The sequence below is a fragment of the Cyanidioschyzon merolae genome, chromosome 10 (genome assembly GCF_000091205.1).
Source record: "Cyanidioschyzon merolae strain 10D DNA, chromosome 10, complete genome".
In the NCBI taxonomy this organism is placed as follows: Eukaryota; Rhodophyta; class Bangiophyceae; order Cyanidiales; family Cyanidiaceae; genus Cyanidioschyzon; species Cyanidioschyzon merolae.
Window position 1 is genome coordinate 624,957 of NC_010136.1, and position 27,013 is coordinate 651,969.

Consider the following 27,013-nt stretch of genomic DNA (forward strand, 5'->3'; position numbering starts at 1 on the left):
GCGTTCCCGAAGCCCTAAAGCCCCTGCATAGCGGTATTCGGGGGAGGTTGTTTCCTTGGTACCCAGCGCATCGTTGCATCCGAAAGACGCTGACTGAACACATCAATCACATCTCTTTCGTAGAGCCGCAGCTGGCTACCGCAGTGCAGCGGTCTGCGAGCAGGGAATGCGTACGCTGTGCAGTCCGTCGACGCGTCATGTGGATTTCCCTCGCAGGTCCTGCAAAGACTTTACCAGCGCTCAACGGACAAGCCAGAGTGCATACACGAACGTTCACCCAGCAGAGGCGAGACGGGCAGCGTCGGTTGGCTCCAGTGCCGCCTCGGGGCGTCAGTGCCGCACGATGCCCACTCAGCATGGACGAGCGTCGCCTTCACGCGTCCGACAGGCACGACGCCAAAGCGTCTGCTTCGTTTCGCCCCAAACTCGAGTGCGTACCGAGTCAGTGCTTTCTACCGGCAGCAGAGGTAGCTGCCATTCGTGACGAACGAGCGCAGCGGCTCATACAGCGGCTGCAGCGCGTCGCTGCCGACGAGACTATCTGCTTTTACACGAACGAGCCGGCGAACCTTGAGGACACGAAAAAGCCGGCTTTGGTGTTGATTCACGGTTTCGACTCATCTTGTTTGGAGTTTAGAGCATTGCTCCCGGAACTCGAGCGGCTGTTGGCACCCTGGGTTCGTCTCTTTGCTGTAGATGTGTTCGGCTGGGGCTTCGGCGCTCGGCCTTCTGGGTTAGACTACGGTCCTGCAGGAAAACGAGCTCACTTGAAGCGCTTTTTGCTGCATGTTGTCGACGGTGGTGTCGAGAACCTGCAGACGCCGCTGGTGCTAGCAGGGGCATCACTCGGCGGTGCAGTGCTGACGGACTACGTTCTACATGCGGATGCTGCGGAGCGGGAACGCATTCGAGCTGCTATCTTCATTGACGCGCAGCTCTTCGTAGATGGGAAGGGGTTTCGTTTCCTGGTACCCCCGTTGGACTATGTGGGGTTGTGGGTCCTCCGATCGGCGGCACTTCGCCAGTACGCGAATAAACTAGCGTTTTATCGACCTTCGGAACACGCGACGGAGGATGCGCTGCGTATCAGCCGTCTTCCTTGCCTCATGGCGGGTTGGATGGAAGCGTCTCGAAGCTTCCTGCGCGCGAATGGGTACACGATCTCCGAAGAGGTTGCACAGTTGGCGTGCTTTCGCCTACCGGTGCTGGCTATCTGGGGAGCGGAGGATCGCATCGTCCCGCTCAGTACGGTAGAGCGGCTGCGGGGCTTTTATCGAGACCAAAGCTGTGCGGATCTCGTACAAGTGGACGTTATCCCTGAGTGTGGTCACCTACCTCACTTGGAACGACCCGAGCAAGTCGCGAGCATCATGGATCGCTATGTGCGGGAGAAGCTGCTCGCGGGAGATAGCGCAACCGTCCATCGGTCCCAGCTCAGCTAGGTATTGATGTGAGGGGTAACGGCAAGACGAATGGGTTCTATGGGTGAAACTCGAACAAGGTGCTTGTTTCGGAGCGACGTGGATATCCGCTTGTAGATGAACTGCGATCTATGCGTGGTCGTCAGGAAAGGAAACTTGAATGGAAAATTACGTGGACCTTGGGGAGAACGATTCTGTCAAGCTGATCTCGATCAAAGCGGTCATATCCTCTTAAATTGTTTACGATCGCTACAGGTTTTTCAAATACGTGCACACTTCCTGGGTATTCCCGATGCATTGGCGGCAACCCAGCTTCCCTGCGAGCGTTTGCGGCACCATCCGGTGTATCGCTCGCTGTATGTTTTGCTGGTCACGATAGCCAGCAACTAGGACTTGCTGACTGATATGCAATACGAACGATTGAAAGTTCTCACAGTGCCCCGAGCAGACGCCCGTTAAACGCTCCGGTGTAGTTGTTCGGTCTCCGTATGCCGCTGACCGTAGTCGGCTTCTATTTCATTGGACGCAAACGAGTGACCGTTGTTGACCGGGATACCGGCACGAGCGCATCACTTGTACGTCACGAAAGCGCTTGCAGACGCTCTTGCAGGGTCTGCTGCTCTGGTTTCGAGACCGGTCATCGCTAACGCCGGAGAGCCCACGCTGCGCCCAACGCAGGAGCAGCACGGGCAGCCTTTCAAGCCCGTGTCTCCATAGGGGTAACGCGGGGCTGCGTTTCCCTGCAACGCCTGCTGGCTTCGTGGACGTGCCTCGGCACCGCTTCACTGAGCGAAGCAGACCGAATCTATGCGACGATCGGTCACGCGTACCAAGAGAGGTGTCGTCTCCACCTCTGGGGCAACGTCTCCGTTGCGAACGGCGCTGGAAGCTGCGGGAACGTCACCGAGGGTGACCCCGGCCCCTGGCGACAAACCAGAGGCGTTTCAGGGACCGAGAAACCGCCGAACGATCTGCCACCGTTTACAGGAATCTACCAAAGAAGCTAGCGCCGGCATGCTGCCGGTGTCAACGGGGGCAACCCGACCGCCAACGGCAGCGGATCCAAGGGGGCAGCTTCCCAGCGCGACTGTGGCGAGCGTATGTTTGGACCGAAAGCCTCAACCTAGACGCCGTCTGAAGCGAGCCGTGGACGAACTGGACTCCGCGCAAACGCAGTCAGAGCGGACGGACACCCTGTCCATGGACCGATCGAGACAAAGTGAGGAGATTTCACCGAAGCGATCGAATCGAGATACCAGACAAACCGATGATATCCTCAGCCATGTTACGACTGATGACGGTATGCACGTCCCGGGTACGCGTGGCGTAACTCGTGTCGACCTGCATCCGCAGAGGCTGCCCTCTGGGCCTGGACTTCAGTGGAACATGCCGTCACTCGAGAAAGCCGCACCGACGACGAGTCCAGACGCTGCCTCAGCCGCAAACGCCGCCTCGAGTGGTGCAACATCACAAGAACTTGTGCGGAAACTGCTTGAACATGAAAGCGGCTGGATTCGGCTTACGCTGGGGCCAACGCTTCCCCTCAGTTGTCAGTATCTGCCGCTGCACGGTACGGCGAAACTGGGCCGGGTGGAAAAGCTAGCTTCTGGGCGTTATCGTTTGGTCTTTGGCCCCGACGACAAAGTGAATGACGACGACGAGAACGATCATGATCGTACTAGTGGTGGTGGTGATGCAACGAGTTCCGCTTTTTACTGGCTAGAGCTCGGCAAGTTGATTGCGCACCCACAGCGCTGGTGGAAACTGGTCCGAGAACGAAACAAGAAACCTGCAGAGGACGGGAATTCGGAAGGGCAAGCACCACAACAACATCTCATTGAAGCCGGTGAGGTGGATACGGAACACGCTGGTCGTTTAGAAGCGAACGTGGAGGTAACAGGGCCGTATACACTGATTGGAGTACCCGATTTGGCACATCTCTATACGACAAGTCGTTGACGTATGCAAGAGAGGCGCACCAGCTGAGCTCAGCGCAGCTGCGTGCATTGCTCTTCAACGGGTGCCCTCGCGAAGCATGTCGATGTTCAGGAGCCTGTCTCTCTCTCTCTCTTGTTCCGAAATGGATGCAATTCTGCTGCAGGTGTGATGCACGCGCCCGGAGGATGTTGTTGGTGTGCGCATGCTCCCGTGGCCTCCAGAGCGGCCCGCATGGCAACTCGGTGCTGCACGTTGGTCATCGAAGGTACCTTCGGACATTCACTCGTTCGCTCGCTCGTTCCAGGAGGAAAACTCGCCATACACGCAGCGTTCATGCGCAGTGGATGCTGCATTCCATTCATGGATGCCGCAAAACCGTCACTGGTTCCATCGATGCATCGCGTCTAACGATGGGGTCGATGCATAGTTTGCAAAACTTGCGGCTCATAAGCGGGAAAGGCTACCTGCCGCCTTTTGTGCAGAGTTTGATCTAGAACGCTGGCTGCACAATTTACTCTTTTTGTCGTTTGGTCCGGGAACGGCGGGCGTGGAGCCTCTCAACAGGTGCTTAAAACCTGTACGCCTAGTGTGTCTACTGTTCGTCTAGTCAGACAACTGGGGCACAAGTCTTACGGTCATGAAAATATCCGTTTCCTGATGCTGAATGACGATACTGGACGGGCCTCGGCTGCAAACACGTTCGGCGCATGCGAGCCATATTATCGCATTTTTAGCCGACCACGATGCTTCGCTGTGCTTCCGAGATTTATTCAGCGAATGCAGAGCTGTTGCCAATTACAACCGGGATACTGCTCGTAATAGAGGTCCAGGAATGCTCTCTCTACGAGTCACAAGAGTCAGCACTTGGGCCGGTCCCGGCCGGTAACGAGGCACCCGCGGTTGCCCTGTGGTGCGTCCGGTGTGTGCCAACGTCGCTGTTCTAATGCCTACCTTCACATCCATATGCAACGATCTCTCTGTAATGTATCTAATCAGCGTATACATATCGCTACTCCAGAGCCTCTTGTGACGAACACTTCGTCCATGGGAAACGGATGCGTAACAAGGGAAACGATCCTAGGGCCGCTCTCGCACGATACACCACACAAGCGTCCTGTTTTTTCAACCATCAAGAGCCGCGCGAATCCCATGCGCGTCGACACCGCGTGTCGCACCGGTGACCCACTCCGACACGCCCGAGACCTTCCACGTCCAGTGCAATTCGCGGACGCTCTCGACTGGACCACAGACTAGCGCATAGATAGGTTGGCGTCCTGATCACCGGCGTGATGCACGGGCAGGCGTCACCTGAATTGTCGACACGTGAGCGATCAGAACTAGTCTCCAATCACGCTAGTCCGCTGCGTTGCAATCCGTTTTGCAATTGCCCACTCAAATAAACGGCATCGTTGCCGGTACCCTCACATCCGTGAGCGCCATCATGATCATGGACGCACCAACCTGGTCGAGGCATCAGCGGTCGGCCTCGAGGTCCACAGGTACGCAGAGGCCATCATAGGCGAGCGCGACGTGGACTGGTCGACCATCCATCCGTCGTGATTCGGCGGCAGACCAGGCTGCAAGCCGTGCATTGTCTCGTTCGTGATCCCACATATGGGTCATGCCCGTAAAGAACGTATAGATTGGTCTCAGTTGCGTGACGAGTGCCAGCGCTTGCTGCTCGCAGAAATGCGACACATGGGATCCTGTGCCAGGATGCAGTGCATCAACGATGAGGATGCGGCAGCCTCGAATTGCGTCCATTGCTTTTGGTGGAATATAGCTTACATCGCTGAGGTAGACCACTTCGCCGAATCGAAATCCTAGGCATCCCTGGTCACGGCCGTGCTCAACAGGCACGGGAAGCAGGCTAATGCAGTCAGGTGCGGGTGCCAGTGCGGGTGCCGGCGTCAACCGATCCGACTGCAAGCTATTCGCTGCGTTGACGGATCGCGGATGCGTCGGGTAGAATCGCTGGTACGCTTCGATTTGATGAAAGCTTAGTTTTGGAACGAGTCCACTACCCGTGGCACGAGATGGCTCTACAAGGTACGGGAACGCACCGTGAACGCGTTCCAGAGTTGCGGCGTCGCCCCAGACGGGTATAGAGAGCGGACCGTCGCCATGTCGACGACCAATGTTCAGTGTCCAGTCGCGGAGATCATCGAGACCATTGGTGGCGTCAGCGTGTTCATGCGTCAGCACTACTGCATCGATCTGGCGCAGTCCAGTCGCTGGGAAGACATCAATCGCCGACTGGTAAAAGAACTTGCCAACATCAATAACCACCGTCTCGTGGGTGCGTCCAGCGAGCAACTCCCTCCCCGCTTGCGTTCTGCGTCGTCTATGTATCGCCAGAGAGGTGTTCCGTCGACGGTTGGGCGAGTGCAGTCTTTCACTCGCATCGACACAGACGTGACACTGAGGCACCGGCTGCTCCGTCAAACAGGAGACTCGGGGTACACCCTCCGATGTTGCTGTACCCAGAAACACGATCCAGTCCTGATTCGGATAGTTTCGGAGGTTTATCCTCGCCCCGTAGTTTAAAGGCACTACACTGCCCTCTGCAGTGGCTGTCATTCCTCGCAGACGACCTCCAACGACCCGGTGGCCCGAGCGAGTCGTCTGCCAGCCGGCAGTCGGCACAAAGGCTGGAAAGCGCTCTCGCCGACGCTGCACCCCGTCTACCGTTTTGTCAGCGGAGAAACAAGTGTTCCGCAATTCGTTCACACTACAGTGCAACGTTGCTTTCCCAGCGTACTGTAGCAGACACGGAAGCACGCATTCACCATATTCGCCTGAATGCGTGCCCCATTTCATGCGATGCGTGCCGCGCGGCGCCATTTCCGCGCGTTTTGCCCCACGATCGCTGCAGCGCCTCTGTGAATGGCGACTGCGCCGAACACGCCTGCCCCGCTAGCGATGCGCCTCCCGTGATGTGATGCAGCGCTGCGTTATCCATGCTGCCGCTGTCTATAGGCAGATCGCACGCATGCATCGCATGCATCGCATCCCATGGAATGCGCTCGCGTGTCGGTGCGCTGGCTGCTCGGCGGTGACGGCGTCGGCGTCGACATCGGCGCGTGATGATGACACGCTGCCTCGATTCCCGACGGTGCACGATCGCGTGGGGCGCAGCGCGGCGCGGCACGACCGTGCATCGCGTCGTCGACCGCACGCGACTCGGCTACGTACGACTTCCACGCTTGAGGCCGGCGACTCCAGTAACGCATAATTTGAAAGCATTTTCCATGTCCATCGCACATACTCTAGGTTTTCCTCGCTTTGGCGCTCATCGCGAACTCAAACAGGCACTGGAGCGCTTCTGGAGTGGCAAGAGCTCGCTCGCAGAGCTACTGGAGGCTGGAAAAGCGATCCGCGCAGCGCAGTGGTCAGCGGAGTCGCACGCTGGACTTGACTTTGTCACCGTGAATGACTTTTCCTTCTACGATCATGTTCTTGACGCGAGCGCTATGCTGGGTGTCGTCCCGGCTCGCTTTCGGGACGCAAAAGCGGCTGATGCAGACCTCGACGTTTACTTCCGAATGGCGCGTGGACGAAGCCAAGCCGGGTCTTCCAAAGCTGACGTACCTGCTTGCGAAATGACCAAGTGGTTTGATACAAACTACCACTACATCGTACCGGAGCTAGAGGAAAACCAGCACTTTGCGATCTCGTCGCGGAAACTCTTCGACGAGAGCGCAGAGGCACTTGCTGCTGGATATAGGCCGAAGCCGGTCATTCTTGGACCATTGACGTTTCTGTGGCTCTCAAAGAGCGCTGGCAAGGAATTTGATCGCCTTTCGCTTCTGAGTCGTCTGGTGCCCGTGTATGAGGAGGTTCTGCGATCGTTGGACGCGCGCATCGAATGGATCCAGCTGGACGAGCCGATCCTGGCCCTGGACCTTCCCCAAGCGTGGCGGACGGCGTTCCCACAGACCTACCAAGCATTGGCGCGTGCAACACAGAACCGCAAGCTGCTCGTGGCGACGTATTTTGGAGGCATTCTGGAAAATCTCGAGATCGCCACCGCACTGCCAGTGCATGGACTGCATATCGACGCAGTGCGCGCACCGGACCAACTGGATCAAGTCCACCAGCAATGGCCTCGCGAACGCGTTCTCTCTGTCGGTATGATTGACGGACGCAATATCTGGCGCACGAACTTGAACGAGGCGCTGAAGAAGCTCCAGCCTATCTACAAAGAGCGTGGCGATCAGCTCTGGATTGCACCAAGCTGTTCCCTGCTCCACACACCCGTAGACTTGAATAATGAGACTCGTCTTGATGAAGAACTCAAGTCTTGGCTCGCCTTTGCCGTTCAGAAACTAGAAGAGACGCACATCCTGAAGCAGGCGCTTGCATCGGGCCCCGATACCGTACGTGCAGCGCTCGACGCGAACGCCCATGCGATCGAGTCACGCCGCCGCTCGCCGCGCACGCGAAATCCGCTGGTGCGGAATCGCATCGCGAATATCACGGATGCCATGAAGCGGAGATCGCAGGCGTACGCGATGCGTGCGCAGGCGCAGCGGGAAAAACTGAAGCTGCCGCTGCTTCCGACGACAACGATCGGCTCGTTTCCTCAAACAGCAGAAATCCGTTCTATTCGACGACAGTATAAGAGCGGCAAAATTTCTGAGCAGGACTATGTGAAAGCGATGCGTCACGAGATCGAGCAAGTTGTCCAGAAACAAACGGAGCTTGATCTGGATGTGCTGGTGCACGGTGAGCCCGAGCGTAACGACATGGTTGAATACTTTGGTGAGTTGCTCGAGGGGTTTGCCTTTACCCAGAACGGATGGGTGCAGAGCTACGGCTCACGGGGCGTGAAACCACCGATTATCTATGGGGATGTTTCGCGCCCCGCTCCGATGACCGTGGAGTGGATTCGTTTTGCGCAGTCCCTGACATCGCGCCCGATGAAAGGCATGTTAACAGGACCCGTTACCATCCTGCAGTGGTCGTTTGTGCGTGATGATCAGCCGCGCTCGGACACCGCGTTCCAAATCGCACTGGCGCTTCGGAACGAAGTGAGCGATCTGGAGGCTGCGGGTATTAACGTGATTCAAATCGATGAACCGGCGCTGCGGGAAGGTCTACCTCTGAAGGCCTCTCAGCGTGACGCGTATCTCAAATGGGCCGTCGATGCATTCCGCCTCTCCTCTGGTGGCGCAGCCCCGAGCACGCAAATTCACACTCACATGTGCTACGCGGAATTCAATGAAATCATTGAATCGATCGCTGCGCTGGACGCGGATGTGATCTCCATCGAGTCATCTCGCTCGCGCATGGAGCTGCTGGAAGTATTCCAGCGCTTCGAATACCCGAATGAGATCGGACCCGGCGTATACGACATTCACTCACCTCGTGTTCCGAGCAAGGAGGAAATCAGCGAGCTCCTTCACGCAGCGGCGCGATACATCCCCGTGTCGCGGCTCTGGGTGAACCCTGACTGCGGTTTGAAAACGCGTGGCTGGCCCGAAGTCATGGAGTCGCTCGCAAACATGGTCGCAGTGGCCAAGGCTATGCGCGCCGAATATGGGAAAGAGTAGCAAAGACCGCAACGCGAATGAGCCTGCTTCTCCGTCGGGCGCAGGACACGGTGCGGCAGGCCAGCACGCCGCCATGCAGACCGTGGCATCGGCGTATAGGAAATAGACAGAGTTAGCACGGCATGGACATGGTTTAAAATTAACCGATCAGCTATGGACTTTTATACAGACGCACATACGACATCCCTGCATTGCTCCAGCGTCTCGTTTTGTTGCATCATGTCGAGCATGCAGGATATCAGCGCTCGCTCAGAGACGGGAACCATCGTTGCCGCCGCGCCCAAAGCCGTGTCGGTGCTGACGGTGGCGCTTCTCGAAGCCGGCATGCTGCCTGACCTGCCATCAAGTGCTGCGGTTCAGGTTTTCGCATAGAAATCGTTTCGGTTTTGTTCGTGAGGAGCTCAGGGATTCTGAGGCACATGTGTCAAAGTCGAGTGGCGGTTTTCCGTGCGACGCTGCCACAGTGCCCGCCCAAAGACTGCCACGCGCAGCGATGCTTGGTATCCGCTCTGAGACGGAAGCGTATGTGCTTGGAGAGGCCCGCCTTCGAGCGACGCCAGCAGTGGAGCGGCATGATCGGAGGCTCGGCTTGCACGTCGACGCATCGGATATCGTGAAATGTGTCGATCGAGGCAGGTTTAAAGGTTTCGAAACAGCTAGTGTACGCCCAGCACCAGCATGAACAAAAGTGTGTCCCACGCCCTCGGGGGCTAAACAAGCCCACAGGCTCGGAGCTCGAAAGCGCACGTCGCTCCAGTGCCCATGGGTGCCTGGTCAACGCGTTCACGACGAAGACGCCGAGTACCAGCGGACTGCTCGTGTCCGGCGATCGCGCTGCATGGCATCGACACCGACGCTTGGTGTAGCGTCGTGATCGCTTTTTGCGGCGACGGCGACGGCGGCGTATACAGTCATGTTACAACGTCCGTCTAACGCAGGCACAGCGTCGCGGACGTCAGTAAAGCATCGAGCTGGCCTCGATTCCGACGGGCGTTCCTACTGCGAGGTTTGCGAAACGCTCACGCATCTACAGAGGAACAGCGATGTTGTTGTCTCGTCACCCGAAGCATGAGCGCATTCAAAAGATTCTGGTTCGACTCAGCGATCGTAGACCATGAAGGTACGCCATGTTCCCAGCGGATGGCGGTTGGACTGCCGCCCTGCACGCCACCGATGTCACATGGCGGGTGAGCGGGGGCGCATCTGCGCTTCACCGCCAGCCGCCAGCCGGTATTCAGCGGTCCATCATTGATGCAACAGCTACTTCGATCCCGGGACCCTGTGTGCGACTCAGGGTTGCCCCTAGCAAATAACGGCGGCGAACAGTGTCAGGCTTCACGCGTAGCAGATGCTGCACGACGGCCATGACATTGTCCTGGATGCGCTCCGGGCCAAAGGATACCTTACCTACAGGAACGTGGACCTGCCCGTAGGCGTCTGTTCGGAACTGCACTGAGGATAGCGCCATATCGACCAGGTCTCCTATTTCGACGCCGACAGTGCCCAGTTTTTCGCTGGGAACCAGACCACGGGGACCCAGCTGACGTGCGACGCGCGCCACATAGGACAGTGCCTCTGGCGTTGCCAAACAGCGCTCAAAGGTTATCCCGTTGGTTTGAATATGGCTGACCAGTTCCGCTGCCCCGACCAGCGCTGCACCGTGAGCACGCGCCTCCTCGGCCTCGGACGGAAGCGTCGTAAAGACCGCGACGCGGGGCACTTTCGGCACCCCGGCCGGCAAGCGAACCAGTCCGCGCAGGTTGTGTTCAGGTTTGCGCACGTCAAGATTCAGCTGGACGCAGAGGTCTACGGTCTCGTCAAAACGCTTCCGCGCATTTACCAGACAAGCGTCGATCGCATCCCGCAAGTTACGCGGCTCTTCATAGGTGTCCGCCAGCGCTGTTCGGTGTGCGTGTGCGGAGCTCAGCGTCCGCAGCCCTGGGTGCGGGCATTTCAACTCTCTGCACTCTGGATGAAAAGAGGTGCGATGTTGTGCGAAAACGCCACGAAGTTGGCTTCGCAAAAGAGTGCGGTATAGAATGCCCATGCAGGGCACGTTGCTTGCTGGGGTTCCGTTCGTGCAGAACAGCGCGCGCATTGCGACGCTGGCATGCAATCGACAAGCTGCGCGAAGCGCCATTGCATGCACCACAACGCTTTATATACCATTTTCCGCGGCGCTTTCGCATTCAGTGCCGGGCATCCCGTGAGGTGTGCAGGTGCCGCTGCCCAGCGGCGAACACCTTTGGCGCAAACAAGACCGAAGCGTTTTGTCGCCCGATGGATAGCGCGTTCGCCTCCTAAGCGAAAGGTTGCGGGTTCGAGTCGTCACCGCCTGCACTGTTTCTTTGTCTAGCGCTGGAGCGATGGCGACTGTCCAGAGCCTCTTATCGTGTTTCGAATCGATGGTGTTCTACCCGTCAGTGTGTGGAACCTGCTGCTTCTTTATGGTTTATTGAAAATGTGTTTGCGGCGCGTTCATTTCGAAGAAATAAAAAACCAAACGGAACGGTATGGACGAACAAATCGAGGATCCTGGTGGACCGGTGTCGCCGGCTGCCGGACAAAAATACGAAACAAAATCCTCTTCTCGCCGACCACTGAGCGAAGCAGAGCAAGTGACGAAGAAGAAGTCGTAGCAGAGGGGATACGGGCGAGAAAAGGTTTTTGCCCGGCAGGACGATGACGAGACTTTAGTGGCACAGAGGGCTCAAGTTCCAGCAATCCTTGCATTGATGATTCTCACCAGCATCCATTCACGCGAGCAGTTCGTGAGCCGGCACTTCAATGCCGCCACCGATATCACGAGATATGCGGTGCTGAAGGAAACACACGAGGAGCTGACGCGATCCAACCTCTTTGGCTGGCCTTCGATGCTCGAAGCTTTCCTTGATGAACTGCAACCGAAAGCAGGCGGCCAGTGAACCAAGGCTTGCAAGCGTCTGTGAGCGGCCAGATATATGGAAGCTTACGAGCTGACGCTCTCGGGGGCCCGGCAGAACCGTTCTTTAGCCACGGTACGACCGCGCTGGTGCTCTAGGCGCTATCTTGAACGATCAGGACAGGTACTCGGCGCACAGGATAGAACATACGAAACGACCAGTATATCCTTGGATATGTATGGGTCAGGGAAGTTGGATGTTGGGCCCGGGCAACGACGGATGCTTCACCGCGCGCCCGTATCGAGCGCCAAGTCCGGGAACGCTGGACTCTGCGATCGTTTTGTCCAATTATAGACAACTGCGCGTCGCTCACACATTCGACGTTTTCGAGACCTGAACATTTCCGTGCAACGGACGCCTGAATTCGATGAGACTTCGCAGGGCGGCGAATGCTGGAGATCCTGTCTCAGCACGCCTTTCTTGATTTGGTTTGTTTTTCTTACAGGTATTCATCGCAAGGTGCGTGTGTTTTGTATCGGGGAGAGGTACCGCAAGAAGACTGCATGTTGTCGCTGGGGGCTCGCGAAAGAAAGCCTCAGTTGTACGAGTCGGTCATTCTACGGTAAGCGAATGGATGAACCTTCTTTCGCATGGTTTATATCCAGAACCTCGTGAACGCAGGAAAGAACTTTTCAAATCCTGTCTAGACAAGTGTCTGCTCTTCATTTCATTCCGTATGTTTTCCAAGAATTACGGAATGAAAGGCTGTAAGATGTAAAAATTACGTACCACTGGCACGAACAGCGATAAAGCGAAACGGATGGACATCGAACAGAGTGCGCCTCTACAGGACATCGTCGCCTCTTGCATCATACGTCATCGATTTATGGACGGAAATGCAGACGCTTATGCAACAAGGGACAGGTGCTCGTCGCACTCGATGAAAACGCACTCACAAGCAATCATAGATATGTTGATGGGCGCTCAACAGGCGGCACACCGCTGTCTGCAAAGTAGAGGCAAGCGTGCTGTCCTACGGCACCAGCCCCGGTGGCGACGCAGTGATTTCGTCACTTGCAGAGCGCCGAATGGGCAGAATCATTCGATAAAGCGCAATTCGTGGTCATATTCTTCCACATTCCAAAGTCCATCTCTTGAACAACGTTGCTTTACATGAACCAGATGCCGTCGACGAGTACGCAGCTGAGATTGGTGTTGAGCTGCTCCTCGTACCAGCCTGATCTCCCTGCTCGAATCCGATCGAAGGTAGCTTTGGCGTTGTTCAGCGCCATGTTGATGCTCACGGATCAGTCGAAGCGTGGTTCGCATCCTTGACACCATTCGAAGACAAGTCGTTCTGTGGTTTCACCAGTCCTGAAGTGTTCCATCGCTTCTGTGCTTGAGGGCGAGACGGAGCGGACAGCCGTGCCTTCACCACAGGACGTACTCCCGATGGAGCAAGTGAGCAACAGGTATTTGGGGATATTTCGATACGCAGAGACAATTGGCGGGATTCAGCCGCAGTCTTCCTCCGAGAGCTCGCCGCACCCGAGAAGAACCTGATTTGAAGTACCTGGTCCATATCCATGCTGCCCCATCAAGTAAAAGCAATAGAGACGAATGCACCGGACAATGAAGAGAAACACATGACGGAAACGAGGATAAGGAGTGGCAAGCAACATACACTTTCGGAACGAAAACATTTGTCTGGAGCCATTACCAAGGCCTCGCTATTAAACAAACACCAACGGAGAGCATCTTCCGAAACGAGAGATGCAGGACGCCACCAGGTATCGTGCGGCTTTGTGCTCGAGTGAGGCGCGCGTCGCGTCCGTCGCCTTGACATATCTCCACAAGTAACTGCTCGTACAAATTCCCGACACCGGGATGCTACTATTTCACATTCCTCTGGAATCCTGCGATCAAACCTTCATGAGAAAGTGCAACGAGTGCACGCGCCATAGGATGCAAGACTGCCAGCTCGTGGAGTGAGGGCTTTGCAAATGCGCGCTCCCGAATACCACGACGTGTCGCTGTGCAACGTCGTCGATGGATACATCTCCAGCAGAGGTGTCAAAAGCATGAAACCACCCTCGAAAACCATTTGCGGGTGCGTATTCAGCGGTTCAGGAAGCGCACCCCGCAGGCGGTGCACGCTCACGACCACGGCGGTACCGGCTCCGAAAAGTGAGGCCAAATCGAATGGATTCTTCAGATCTGCATGGGGGCAAATGACGAGCCGCTGGTGACCCAAGAGACCGAGGTGCTAGCGAGCGCGTCCGAAAGAGATATCCCAACGAGAGCGGGAGTCGCTCGAGAGCCTGTAAACGTTTCCTGTTGCTCTGGGCATCGAATCGACAAAAACCGAATCCCGAAAATGCTTGGAGCGAGATGCCTGGCTCGATTCCAAGCTGTGCAACAATATGATCCTGGGTGGAGCCGTCCAGAGCAGGGCAGCGTTCTTCCCTGTATCCGAGCGGCCTTGGCTGCTCAAGCCCCTAATGCATGTGTTCCCTATTTGTCCGATCAAGGCGCATTACACCACATGAGTCTTTTGTGTACTATTTTGGTATCCTCACTGAGCTTTGACTAGTCCCTGCGACAGATCCGCGTGAAGCATTGGCAGAGGACGTTCAAGGTTTCTCGTTTAATGTGAGGAAACCGAAAGAATTCTACAGGGATAACGATTACCTACGGAGTATGCACCTGAATGCACATCATGAAACCTAGGCCTGAGTCCGTCAGCGAGACTCCCTTTTGACCGTTCAAGGTAGACGACGAGCAAGACTTTGAGGTGGTCGTGGACCGCGCGTTGAAGAACATCATACCCGTCGCCCTACATCGAATTACGGAGGACCGTCGCGGTAACAACACGAATGGGAAGCATAGGAAACTGCTCCAATTTCCCGGAGCACCGTATTATCGAGATTCGGGTATGACAGACGCCAGGAGGTATACCACCAGATCGGAATGACTGCGCCAGAATCCCCGTGTCGACGCTCTGTGCACCGCCTCGAGCAGAGCGACATGCTTGATGGACCCCATTCAAAACGTTCGTCGCCGTCCACATGGGTCATGCCGGTCAGCTGCAGCAGGCGTACGCCAAACCGCCCTGGGATCGCCAACAGCCTCGGCAGTGCCGAAGCAGGAACCGTGCTCTTTCCAACATGTTCATGAGTTCGCAAAAGGATATGGCGGAACAGTCGCATTGTTCGGTCGTGGCGGTTGTGGCGATGGCAGTGATACCCCATGGCGCTTGAGGTTGCGTAGCGCGCACGCCCGCTCCGTCGACGAGCCCATACACTGAATGGAGGAATCGATTCTATATGATTTCCGTCCAGGCGTTCAAGGTTTCATATGTGCATCGCAAGCACGGGTGCCTCCTGAACCCGGTAGACAACAATCGCGTGAACCAGAGACTAATGGAAGAAATCGTGCTCGAGAAGCGATTCGAATGTCAGTCGGCAAGGCAATCGAAAGTGAATAGCCTACCATTGCATGCTTCCACCGGCAAGCAGGCGTGCAAGCACGTACTGCAACGAGACTCGAACGCCGCGAACGACGTTCGGACATGTATCGCAGTGCCGCAGCACCCAGCGGCTTTGGGTCAAGCGGTCTTTCGCTGGAATCGCTTGGTATTTCAGGGAAACAGGCTTCTGAAACGCCCTAGACTCGCGATTCACATAAACTCAGCGTCCACGAGCCAAGGCGTCGAATTCGCCCTTCATGATCGCCCTGCTATGGTACGGTGGTGCAGCAATGCCGCACGGCTTCAGCGCCCATTGTACATTCGCATTCGGAACAGGTTTCCGGGACAACTGACATCCAGTCATGGTCTTCCATGATACCCGATGACAACGTATACCATGAACGATGCAGCGTATTCCAGAAGCACATGGAAGCGGACGTTTACAGAGGATGCGCTGCCGCTACCTGCAACCACTCTCCCAGAACAGAATGCAGAGCAGCGAGGCTACCCAGAGGTACGCGAATACGCTGGTTTTTCGGATCGGTAATTTCGAGATGCGTCGGTGCTCGTGTGCCGGTCGACTGTTGGGTGTCGCCGACCTGGTTAGCGACCAACTCCACTTTGACGCTGGAGGTTTCATCAACCGGAATTTGAACCGGTCCGTGCACAAGCGACGCCGATGTGTTCCCCAATGCCAGATTCATATCTACAGGGGCAAGGCCGCTGGTCGGTGCCGCCGTTGGTGGCGCCGGGGTGGGGGGGGGGGGCACGGGGGGCCAATTCCGCCGGCGGTGTTGGCGCCGACACGCGGCCGCTTCGGCTAGCGACGCTGCCGGCACGCTGGTGGCCACGGGCGCCGCTGGCACTGAAGGTGCAGCTCCTGCGGTGCCAGGCGCTGCGGGCGGAGGCGGCGGTGGTCCCATGGACGTGTAGAGCGCAGACGGCATGCCTGGTGGTCCAGCACCCGGAGGAAACATCGGGTACGCGATCGCGGGGGCAGCGCCTGGCGCGAACGCCATGATATTCGGGTTCGCAGCCAAATGCAGCGTCATCTCCGCATACCGACACATCTCGTGAACAGAGTCTCGAAACGCTGCCAGGCCAGTTGCCGGTACAACAATGCTACTGCGTTTGTTGCTGCCGGCGCTCTGGGATATTTTCAGATATTTCCCTTTTGCATTGCTTAGCAGATCAAAGTAGTATTTCTTGGTTTCGACGCGCATCGTCGCCGAGGCCAGGGTTGTCGGCAGGCCCGTGGCGGGAATCTCGACGAGTTGTCCTTCGATAACGGCGCTTTGCGGGGTACCCGAGGCAACCGCCTCTGCCCCGAGTGCTGCGAGGACTGCTTCGCGCTCTTTCTGAGGAGTGCTCGTCTGGCCGTCGACCTCGTCGGAAGAGCCCTCAGATCCACGTTGTCCATCACCATCGGCCTCGGAGGGTGCGTCCGAGCTGGGCAGGGCGGGCGGCTCGCTGCTCTCGGGTGCGGCTGTCGCTGGCGTGCTCGGCGCTTCTGCGCGCTGCTCGCTTTGATATTCCTTCCTGGATTCAGCAACCATGTTATCTAGGATGGTCTTGAACTGGCCCAGACCGTACGCAGGGATGATGATTTTGCTGCGAGAGCCTTTCGCTTCCGCTTCGGCAATTTTCAGGAAGGCGCCGCGCTCGTTAGCGCGCAAGTCAAAATAGAAGCGCTTCAGCTCAATTTGGAGGGTGCAGGTGGCCAGCTCCTCACCGACGTGATGTGCAACAGCATTCATACCGGAGCGAGGTCCATTGCGCATCTGACGAGTCCGATGTGCACCGGGACCCATACCGTTCAACAGCGGCATTGCGTTCATTGTTTGCGAGAACTGTTCGCCCATACGGACACCGTACGGCAGCGCGGCGGATTCATGATGCGAACCCATTCCCGCTGTCATATCGCTCATCATGGTCATGTAGGACCCGGGTGCATAGAAAGCATTCATATGCGGTGCCGACTGGGAAAACGTGGACCGCAGGCGAGCGTGCCCCGAGGTGGACGCCTCCTGGCTGTTTCCCGTGGACACTGAGGTGGCGTCCGTGCTCGGTGCGTCTGCTCGTCGCCGCTCTTTTTCAGGCGATGCGGAAGTCGCACCACCGGTGCTATCTGATTGTTCTGGTGTCATCGTCGCATCAGGCTTGCCGCCCGCGTTCGCATTGATGTTGCTTTTGCCTCGGACGCTCGAGCCGTTCGACCGCGTCAGAGCCGGAAAGTCCTCCTCAACATAAACAGCACCTGGAACTTGTCGTGGAGCCTGGTCCCCCATTTCATTGAAAGCACGCATCGCTCCTGACCCGCGACTTGCCCGCTGCGGCTTGACTGCTCGCGCACCGACGTTGTAGTAGTTCCCAGTGCCACTCATACTGACGTGAACACCTGCGCGTTGCGGTTGCCCTGTTCCTAAAGCGCTGTTACCACCGTTCCAATTGACGCGCTTGAGGAGCTCACACGGTTTCGAGCTGCAACACACAACACCAACTGGCGACTAGTACCGACCTTCTCTGATAGGTTGCAGCGTTTCCCACCGCTTCTGTCCGTCCGGTATTCGCAGTGTCCGAGGAGAGCTCCAGGCCCTGTGGCGGCCTCGAATGGCTCGGCGTACACGACAGCGAGCCCGGCGCCCTGATGGACAGACGGACGGACGGACGGACGGTAAAGATCGCCGACGACGGCGGCGGCGACGGCGGCGACGGCGATGCTGCTGCTGCTGCTGCTGCTGGCGACTCGAATGGATGAGATGCGATGCAGTGGCGTGCCGGGCAGTGCGTGCGCACGTGCGCATGTGTTTCTGTGTGTGCGTGCGTGTGCGTGTGCGTGCGTGCGTGCGTGTGTGCGTGCGTGCGTGCGTGCGTGCGATGCAGGGGCATCACCATCACCAGTATCATTGCCCAGGAGCCGGGCTACGGATTGCCGCCTGCCTTGACGCCCCCGCAGGGCGTCTGTGCCTGGACCCGTTGGTAGAACCGGATAGAATCGGTGTTGGAGTGCGTATAGTTTGCAGGTACGGTTTTGTTCGAGACTGTACGAGCTCGTGGTGCTGCACTGCAGGCGTACACTGCAGTATACGCAGCTGGTGTACCGCTGCGCGTACGACTTCGCTTGTGTTCAGCAGCTTGTTCAAGCGCATTCATGACAAAACCCTCAGCGGCGTTGACTATGTTGCGACGATTCCGGGGTCTGTACCAAGGTCGACACATTCGTTTTGGAAACCAGATAAGTCACGCAGAGAACAAAACACGTCGAGCTTGGCGACCGAACGTCCATCGGAAAGAGTTCTACAGCCGAGTTCTTCAGGAGCCGCTGCGTTTCACGGTGACCACAAGGGCGTTGCGAACGATCGAAAAAGTTGGTGGCATCGACGAATACCTCATTCTTACCCACGAACGAGATATGCTGGGGCCGGACCTTGTGAGGTTGCGCGCTCGAATCGTAGAACGAGTTCGCGAGCTCCGACTTTCGGAGAACGCAGCTTCCACATGAGCGGTCTTTGTTAAGCGTTTCGCTTGGCGCGCGTTTTAGGCCAAAAGCGTCTTGTGCAAGCTGTGCATTGCAGGAATGGCTCGCGTTTTTGGACCAGTTCGCAATACCTAGGCCTGAGGCACCCCAACAACCGCAGCATTCTTTTGAATCGTTTGGCGGAGAGGGCTGCATTCTGCGGATGCGCTGCTCGCCAGCGAAACACCAGAGGCGGTACCGGTCGCACGCATTACAGAATCAAATGGAACAATTCCTGCAACATAACTTGGACGTGCTCACTATAGGTTTCGTCTCCTTCCAGTGCCAGCGACGACAGCTTTTCCGGGCTTTAACTCTCTCGGATCTCCGGCTTTAAGAACGCTGGTCTCTCCTGTAATTCCGGCTCGATTCTCAACAGTCGCAGCATGTTGCTGGCAGCGTTCAAGCCCGGATTTCGCAGTTTCCGGCCATTATCGACGCTAAAAATTGCGCAGGCAAACGTTGCGTGCGACGCTTCGTTTGCCATGATCATGTTCGTTGTATAGAGCCCGGGTACATACATCGCAGCGATGACTCTTGGAATTTTGCACAAGTGTTCCCGGATTTTCGCGAAACACCACCACGGCCTCCTTCTCCTCCGAGAGTCGACTTGTCGGATGTGAACGCTGGCTTCTTCGCTCTGTACGGGCACTTGACGCGTATAGAGGTCTATCCGCGATGGTCGCTTCGGTTGCCGGGCCCCGGTGCCGTATCCGCCCAAAAACGGGCTTGTTTTGGGCGGTCTTTCGGCATCTCATTTCGCCAGCTATATGTACAATCGCACGCTGCTCCATTCGAGACAGGATTCATGGAATGCGATGTCGCCGATGATGAAACAAGTGCTGTAAGGATACGCCAGGTTTGAAAAGGTGGTCGAGAAATTTGAATCTATCTTCGCTTTCATCATGCACGGCGCTGACGCGATGCCCTCTGGAACCGATTCCTGCGATGACGCACGCCCGAGTACGACATACTTTACCATGCAATCAGAAGAGACTCGGGTCCCTTGGAGTATAACCCATGAGAGCTATCAAGCTGCTGTTGCATGCCGGTTCATAGATACTCGCAAGGAGACGAGGATCCATCTTTCGAACGGGTTCGATGAATGCTCTGGGCTAGTTCAGTTAACCTTGTGCAAGAGGATATTCAGAGATCGTCAAGAAACGACAACGAGTATTTTTCATTTTCGATTCAGCTGTGCGCTCGAGCTGCCTTGAAAAAGATACATCGAAACTCGAAGAATGCACGCGTTGATCACGCTAGACGTAAGGAACGAGGAACCGCGGGGTCTTGCCCATATGAACTGGATCATGCGATTGATTATGTTACCAAACCTTGTTCGAAAGCGTTGCAAATCATCTTGATTCCGTTCACGTAAACAATTCCAGAAGCAAAGCTTCATCGAAGCCACTCCGAAAACAAAATCCGGAATCCGGACACTATACATGAATCTTTAAGCCTCTATTGCTACTCTTTGAGTTTCAGCACTATACAACTGAAAAAGGTATGAAAAAATCTCATGGCATGAACAGAGCGAGCGGTTCAGTGCTCCGTTCGGATACAACGCGACGGCCGCTTGTTGCGGTTTGTGTGTATGGGCGTGAACGTGCGCGGCACAGGAACGACGTCAGGGTTTCGACGGTTCTCCGGAATCGGGAATGTTTATATACTCGCTTTATGACGCGGAGTCGCTTGCTGCAGACGGCGAGAGTTTTCGCGCGCCGGTTCGCAGGTCACTCTCAGTTCGCGAACATCAAGCACAAAAAGGCTCGCGAGGACGCTCGACGATGTAAGGCTTTCCAACGTGTTTTCAACGCCATTGGTGCAGCTGTGCGCGCACAAGGCGGAGACGCTAACCCTGAAAGCAATCCAAGGCTAGCAACCGCACTAGAAATGGCACGCGGTGTGCGTATGCCAAAAGAGAAGATCGCTGCAGCCCTGGAGTCTGCGAAAGGCTCCGGAGTTCGGGCAACCGGACCCGTGTCGGATCTAGAGCTCGTCGTTTATGAAGCATACCTGGGGACGGAGCCCCTGCTTATTGAATGCTTAACGGACAATCGACGCCGAACGGCCCCACGTCTTCGACACTTGTTGAACGAGCACGGCGGAACACTTGCACCGGACGGAGCTGTGCTCTGGCAGTTCAACCGAGTTGGACGAGTGCTGATTCGGTGCTGCCCGCGCTTTGAACAAGCCTGGCTTGACGCGATTATTGACACTGGTCTCGTCGAGAACCTGGAGCACTATCGAGCAGATGCACAACCGAACGGCGACAAAACAAACGAGAACGAGGAATACGTTGAGCTTGAGACCGCCCCGGAGCTACTCTCGGCTCTGGAGGAGCACGTCCGCCAGCTTGCAGATCAAATTCGTCACGAATCGACGTTCAGCATGGAAATCGTCTCGGCGGAGTTGGCTTGGAAACGAAAATCCGAAGCTGGAACGAGCGAAGGTTCAGAGCGGCCGCCAGAGTTGGATGAACTCATTCAGGCGCTCGAGGCGGAGGACGACGTCCAGCGCGTGATTTCTGGGTGACTGCTCCGCCAAAGCGAGTTTTGTGGCGTTGGGGCCGTGCCCCGAGCTTTGTCGTTGCTGGCAGCGTGAAGGAACAAGCCACAGACGCATCGATGGTATTGCTCCAGTGTTTTTGGGCAATTTCTACGGGAAAACGCTTCCATGGGCAGCTCAGGTCGGCTTGCTGAATGCTCCGGACAATATTTACGTCGATGAGGTCTCTGGCTGGGGTATCATCATTAGAGCCGACGGCGGATCCGGATGAATGTGTTTGCCGTCGCTGTTGGCAGTGAGCGTGCCCGACGAAAACAGCGTCAATTCACGCATTCGCATTTCATAGGCCAGCAAGTGAGCATTTAGCCTCCGCTGCAAGCCTGCGACGCATGCGCCTAGAATCCACAGCCCGCGTTTTCCGACATGCACTTGAATGATGGAGGCTTTCGCAGCTTCCGCGCACGCTGCCAAGTCGGCAGACCGCTGAGCAGCCGCAACCGAACATAGGTGTTTGTGACCTAGGCTACGGCCTCGTAGGCAACTTTTCGCACTGCACGCGCCATTCGCGTGCATATCATGCATGATACAAGCACAACTTGCAGCTGTGGAGAAGTCGGATGTCGCTCCACGGAATGCGATAGTTGCGCAGCGCCGACACCGACGCTGATGCCAAGGCCCTACGGAACGCATGCAATCGTTTCGAGCTTGGAGCACGCGCGCAGCGTCATCGCTTGTGCAGTCTCGCGAGCGTCCACGCTGACCGTTCATCGCGGGTATCATTCGTACTTTCGAACCATGCAATGCCCGTACTGTTCATCATTAGTTGCCGGGGGGCGGGGGCGGGGGGCAAATCGTTGCCGGTGTATGTGTACGGCGCTCCGGCGTTGGTGTGTCGCTGAGCGGCACCATACCAGTGCCTTGTTTTGGTTCAGCATCTCATCTGCTGTGTTCAGGCGGCGGACTTGTTTTCATTGGAATTCAGCTGCATTTTACCACAGTGCGCCTATAGGTTACTGAACTATTGCCCCGAGAGTTCGCTCCATACAAATCCGCTGGGAGCTCTGGAAGCATGAAACTTTTCTTTCTGTTGATCGGGCGTTCAGGTCTCGGTGTGGAAAGTGCTGGTGCGCATCGTAGCTCGTGGTATGACACCGTCGTATGCTCCTCGCCGGCGATTTCCACGCCATACAACACTCTATCTGCGTAACGTACATCATCTCGGGCAACCGTCATTATTTCATGCGCTTCTTCTGTTCCACTGTCAGCGTGTATCTGCACCGGTGCAGCGTGTGTTCCTCCGTGAACGCATCGATGGGAAACGTCCAAAATCGATTCCTGCTCTCGTTGGGCGCACCCGTCGACGAAGCAGAAATATAGATTATGCGCGCTACAGGGCGTCTAGCGCCATAGGCTAGTCTCGAACGTCGCATTGTATGAGCACTGCCCTTGTTTAGCTCATGGAACAAGTTGGCGAATGCACGCTGCTTGTCTTCACACAAGCGAAATCGTACGCGATCGCAGCAGGGTTTTATGTACAACAGCCGAAGATGCTCCGCGGGAGCTATTTGGACGATCGTACTCTTTCTGAATACAGCGTACAAAACAACCGTGTCTGCTCGATACGGAGCTCAGAGCGTCGTCTTGGGTCCTGACGCTGTCATTCAATTCATTGGTATGCAGCATGACGCCAATTAGGCCCGAAACCTCATGATGCCGAGCCCAGAACAATTCGAGCAGCTGTATCTGCTTTCCGTTCAGGTCTTTTACTTCGTCTTTTCGACTCGGAACGAAGGCGACGGCCACGATGGACTTCAACCCGAGATCTACGCCCATCACGAAATCTTACGGTTCACCTACCTTGGACGGTTGAAAATGAGTCTCGCGGCTCTTTTCATGCCGTTAGTCCGCAAAGTGCAGGTAGACGGGTGATCTGTTGCTCCTCGTCGCCCGCATAAACCTATTTCCATCGCCTGCCCGTCAACGAGATTCGTTGAACGAGCCCTGCCGATGCTCTCTGCGAAATGGGTTGAATGCTTCACACTAGCTGCCAGAAACTATAGCCTTAGCTCATTGACAACGCCATACAGTACAGTATACAAGTGTCTACGGTCATTGTATGCGCCTTGAGGTCACAGATCGGGACCGCATCCCACCTACGATAGAGAAGTAGAGGGCGCTCGCATTCCGAAAACAAGCCTCATTTGCTCCGAAGCGCCCCCTTCAGAAACATATTGTATCGCGATATCCAAGGAAGGCACGCAACGCGCGTCAACCATCGTTTGGGTACAGCGTCCACCGCTTCGAGGTCGAAAGTAACCCAACGACAGTTCACAAACTGAAGCGACTCTCGCTCTCATTACAGCATCTGTGCCGAACTCGATATCGCCTGGAGCTCTTCCGCCACCAGCTCGTTATTTGCCTCCATCGACACGACCGACAATCTCTCGCATTTGTCCCTGCTTTTCCGGGCTGGCACGCTCAGCGTGCATCAACGCTGGTACGCAGATCACCCAGCGACTCGACTGCGCTTCCAAGCGGCTTGCCGTAACACTTGATATGATTGTATAAAATGGAATAAAAATACCATAAATGAGAAAGAATCGTCGCTGACGACGACGCTCGCGTCCATGGCCCAGACTCGCGATTTTTCGAAATCTGGTCGCTGGCGTGGGGGTTTAGATCTGCGGCATCGGCGAGCATCCCGTCCGCGTCACTGAACCTGCGCAGCAAACGCCTGCGCCGGCCCACGATCGTGAACGTTGTTGTTTGTTTCCCGTAGCGAGCAGCGACATTGGAAGGCGGAGTACCTGCTGCGCCGTACAATCAAAAAGCAGCGGTTGTTTCTTCGAGAAGATACTTGTCTGGCAAGTAGAAGCGCTTTGGCCTCACCCGACCGCACAACAGTTCACGCAGGTTGCGTAGGTGACAGAGCCTCACTAGGATTCCGCTGCGAACGCGGCAGCAGCCACGGGTGAAACTCAAACAGCGTTCGACGCACCACAAGGCAGATGGCAACGAAAACCTCGCTTGGGGAACGTCAACTACCTGAAGCAGGCACGGTGAGCGGGCGCGAACCCATTGAGGCGGAAGTAGCGGCAGCGGAAGAGCTCCAGCTGTTCGTTAGCAACCGCGGTGATGGGTTTGTCTCATATCTATCGCAGCGCTCGCCGACCCCAGTGGATCTGAGCTCTCTCCAAGCGCGAGACCGATCTTCTGAAGAAGACGAAAATGAGGATGAGGACCTTTGCAACGACGACGACGAGCTCGACAGTGACGATGCTGACGTCTTCTCCGGTGTTACTGCTTCATCAGCAGGTCGGCTGTCAAGCTCCCCTGGGAGCGACGCGCTGGATGTGACTTCCGGGGCAACGCCAGTTCAGAAGCTCAGCTGGAGAGCCAGCTCTGGATCGCTCAGAACTCCCAAAACGGGTTCAATTGAGACGCCGAAACACCGCGTGACGGGTGTTGGATCCAATGCATCGGATCGGTGGGAGTCCGAGCGGAGCGCCACGCGCAAAACACCGATGTCACCAGCGCGGATGAAACTTGCAACGTCCGCGCGTAGGATTCCGCAGCGATACTCCATGGCGGCACAGTACGTCAGCGAAGTTCCAGATGAGATGTACGCCGAAGTGCCGCTTGTTGCTGCGCTCATTACGTATGCTATGTACGCGGTGGTTATCGTTCTGGGGTATCTGCGTGACGCTTTATCGAAGATTTTGAAACGACGAAGATACGCGATGATCAAGCCGCAGGGCTGTGCTCCGTTGCTTTCGGATTTTGAGGATTTCTACACACGCCGGCTCTACCGCCGCATCGAAGATTGCTGGTCCCGACCGATTTGCTCAGCCCCAGGTGCCTACATCGACGTCATCGAGAGGCGTTTTCGTACACCGAAGGAGCGGGAGCTTCTCCTGCAAAAGGGCATACTTGAGAGATGGGCGACGAAACCGCCGCAACTGAAGCCAGTGGAGCTCATCCGGGAGGGCACCAACGAGGTGATTGGCTGGATTCCACAGGCACCATTCACAGCAGCGCTGACCTATACAGGTCGCGTCAAGCGGTGCCTTAACCTCAGCTCCTACAATTATCTCGGATATGGCGAGGTGCCGGGCGGTGTAGATGCATCCGTGCTGGAAACTCTGGATAGGTACGGCGTTGCCACTGGCGCTGCGAGAGAGAGCGGTTGCACGGCGGTGCTTCGCGAGCTCGAGCAAACGGTGGCACGTTTCGTGGGCAAACCTGATGCAATCGTCATTGGTATGGGCTTCGCAACGAATTCTATGATCATTCCGGCGATCATTGGGAAAGGCGGCCTCATCATTAGCGACGAATTGAACCACGCGAGCATTGTGGCAGGCGCGCGTTCGTCAGGGGCGCGTATCCGAGTTTTTCGACACAACGATGCCAAAGACCTGGAGCGCGTCCTCCGATCAGCGATTGCTGAGGGTCAGCCAAGATCGCACCGCCAATGGCGTCGCATTCTCGTCGTTGTAGAGGGTATCTACTCCATGGAGGGTGCGATCTGCAACCTTCGCGAGATCGCGCGCGTGACGCGCAAATACAAGGCATTCCTCTTTGTCGACGAGGCGCACAGTATTGGTGCGCTTGGAGAGCGAGGTCGTGGTGTGTGTGAGTTCACCGGGGTCGACCCGCGAGATGTCGACATTCTGATGGGCACCTTCACCAAGAGCTTCGGTGCAGTAGGTGGCTACGTCGCAGCCTCGCGGGAGCTGGTTGCACACCTGCGACGCACAGCGCCCGGTGCCCTGTACGCGTCCACCATGTCGCCTGCTTGTGCGAAGCATATCCTATTTGCGATGCGTCAGATCAGCGGCGAGGATGGTACGGATATTGGACGGAGGAAGCTGACGCAACTGCGGGAAAATTCGCTCTACTTCCGCCGGCGTCTCTTGGAAATGGGTCTGCAGACGATCGGCAGCACGGGGTCTCCTGTAATTCCGATCATGCTCTATGTACCTTCTGTGATTGCCGAGTTCAGCCGCGAATGCCTCAAGCGCGGCCTCGCAGTGGTCGTGGTCGGTTTCCCCGCGACGCCCCTCATTTTGAGTCGTTCACGGATTTGTATCAGCGCGGCCCATAGTCGCGAGGATTTGGATTTCGCTCTGAATGTAATTGAACAAGTTGCGGATCTTCTGAAAATCCGTTACTTGCGCAAGTGAGGAAAAGCGATGTGCCGCAGCCTGACAACAGGCGACGAGCTGGCCAGCACAGGACGCTCTGGAATACGGGCCTGTCAAGCGCGCGACCGGCAGCACCAGCGCAGACACAATGAGCGAAACGACGTGCAGGGAGTATCCAGCCGGATTTTTCATCTGATCAGGGTGTCTCCACTTTGTACCATGGCTTATCGCGATGTATCTGGATTCTTGCTCTTGAAGGCGGCCATCTGCTCGAACACCGAACAGGGATCCCGTTCTCAAACGATCGCGATGTGCTGTTCGGGACGACGTTCCGAGCCCAGCGCCAATGCCACAACAGACAAGCAGCTCTACACTCGCGAAATTCACCCCGCTCAATGACGGTTGCGTGTCGCTGTTCGTGCAGGTCTCTGGCTCATCTTCATCATTCTATTTTGGATACAGATCCCCGAACTTGGATAGCGTTTCGGCATGGGACAGGAATTCGAGGTGTCGCTCAATTGCACAGCGATTCGCAACCGAAGAGACCTCGTCCTGCATTCCCGAGGTTGTATTGCAAAC

General features: G+C 56.4%; 9 protein-coding genes and 1 non-coding gene across 10 annotated transcripts; 7 read left to right on the top strand and 3 right to left on the bottom strand.

The window, feature by feature from the left end:
* Window positions 1-197: 197 nt before the first annotated feature.
* Window positions 198-1,442, top strand: CYME_CMJ231C (similar to 2-hydroxy-6-oxohepta-2,4-dienoate hydrolase; the record flags this gene model as incomplete). Its single annotated transcript, XM_005534893.1, has 1 exon — window positions 198-1,442. One exon carries the CDS (start codon window positions 198-200, stop codon window positions 1,440-1,442), a length of 1,245 nt encoding a protein of 414 aa, XP_005534950.1.
* Window positions 1,443-2,228: 786 nt separating this feature from the next.
* Window positions 2,229-3,380, top strand: CYME_CMJ232C (hypothetical protein; the record flags this gene model as incomplete). The annotated part of the gene is made up of 1 exon (XM_005534894.1): window positions 2,229-3,380. One exon carries the CDS (start codon window positions 2,229-2,231, stop codon window positions 3,378-3,380), a length of 1,152 nt encoding a protein of 383 aa, XP_005534951.1.
* A 1,452-nt stretch (window positions 3,381-4,832) lies between these two features.
* Window positions 4,833-5,939, bottom strand: CYME_CMJ233C (hypothetical protein, conserved; the record flags this gene model as incomplete). The annotated part of the gene is made up of 1 exon (XM_005534895.1): window positions 4,833-5,939. One exon carries the CDS (start codon window positions 5,937-5,939, stop codon window positions 4,833-4,835), a length of 1,107 nt encoding a protein of 368 aa, XP_005534952.1.
* A 671-nt stretch (window positions 5,940-6,610) lies between these two features.
* CYME_CMJ234C (vitamine B12-independent methionine synthase) lies at window positions 6,611-8,914 on the top strand (the record flags this gene model as incomplete). The annotated part of the gene is made up of 1 exon (XM_005534896.1): window positions 6,611-8,914. One exon carries the CDS (start codon window positions 6,611-6,613, stop codon window positions 8,912-8,914), a length of 2,304 nt encoding a protein of 767 aa, XP_005534953.1.
* A 1,234-nt stretch (window positions 8,915-10,148) lies between these two features.
* On the bottom strand, window positions 10,149-10,961 carry CYME_CMJ235C (mitochondrial ribosomal protein L1 precursor; the record flags this gene model as incomplete). The annotated part of the gene is made up of 1 exon (XM_005534897.1): window positions 10,149-10,961. One exon carries the CDS (start codon window positions 10,959-10,961, stop codon window positions 10,149-10,151), a length of 813 nt encoding a protein of 270 aa, XP_005534954.1.
* Window positions 10,962-11,116: 155 nt separating this feature from the next.
* CYME_CMJ236R lies at window positions 11,117-11,239 on the top strand. The gene is made up of 3 exons: window positions 11,117-11,130; window positions 11,154-11,167; window positions 11,195-11,239. It is a non-coding gene; the product is annotated as a tRNA-Arg (tRNA).
* Window positions 11,240-15,705: 4,466 nt separating this feature from the next.
* On the bottom strand, window positions 15,706-17,649 carry CYME_CMJ237C (hypothetical protein, conserved; the record flags this gene model as incomplete). Its single annotated transcript, XM_005534898.1, has 1 exon — window positions 15,706-17,649. The coding sequence occupies one exon, from the start codon at window positions 17,647-17,649 to the stop codon at window positions 15,706-15,708; it is 1,944 nt and encodes a 647-aa protein (XP_005534955.1).
* A 767-nt stretch (window positions 17,650-18,416) lies between these two features.
* Window positions 18,417-18,767, top strand: CYME_CMJ238C (mitochondrial ribosomal protein L28 precursor; the record flags this gene model as incomplete). The annotated part of the gene is made up of 1 exon (XM_005534899.1): window positions 18,417-18,767. One exon carries the CDS (start codon window positions 18,417-18,419, stop codon window positions 18,765-18,767), a length of 351 nt encoding a protein of 116 aa, XP_005534956.1.
* Window positions 18,768-20,459: 1,692 nt separating this feature from the next.
* CYME_CMJ239C (glucose-1-phosphate adenylyltransferase) lies at window positions 20,460-21,317 on the top strand (the record flags this gene model as incomplete). Its single annotated transcript, XM_005534900.1, has 1 exon — window positions 20,460-21,317. One exon carries the CDS (start codon window positions 20,460-20,462, stop codon window positions 21,315-21,317), a length of 858 nt encoding a protein of 285 aa, XP_005534957.1.
* Window positions 21,318-24,298: 2,981 nt separating this feature from the next.
* Window positions 24,299-26,473, top strand: CYME_CMJ240C (serine palmitoyltransferase; the record flags this gene model as incomplete). The annotated part of the gene is made up of 1 exon (XM_005534901.1): window positions 24,299-26,473. One exon carries the CDS (start codon window positions 24,299-24,301, stop codon window positions 26,471-26,473), a length of 2,175 nt encoding a protein of 724 aa, XP_005534958.1.
* Between the last annotated feature and the right edge of the window lie 540 nt (window positions 26,474-27,013).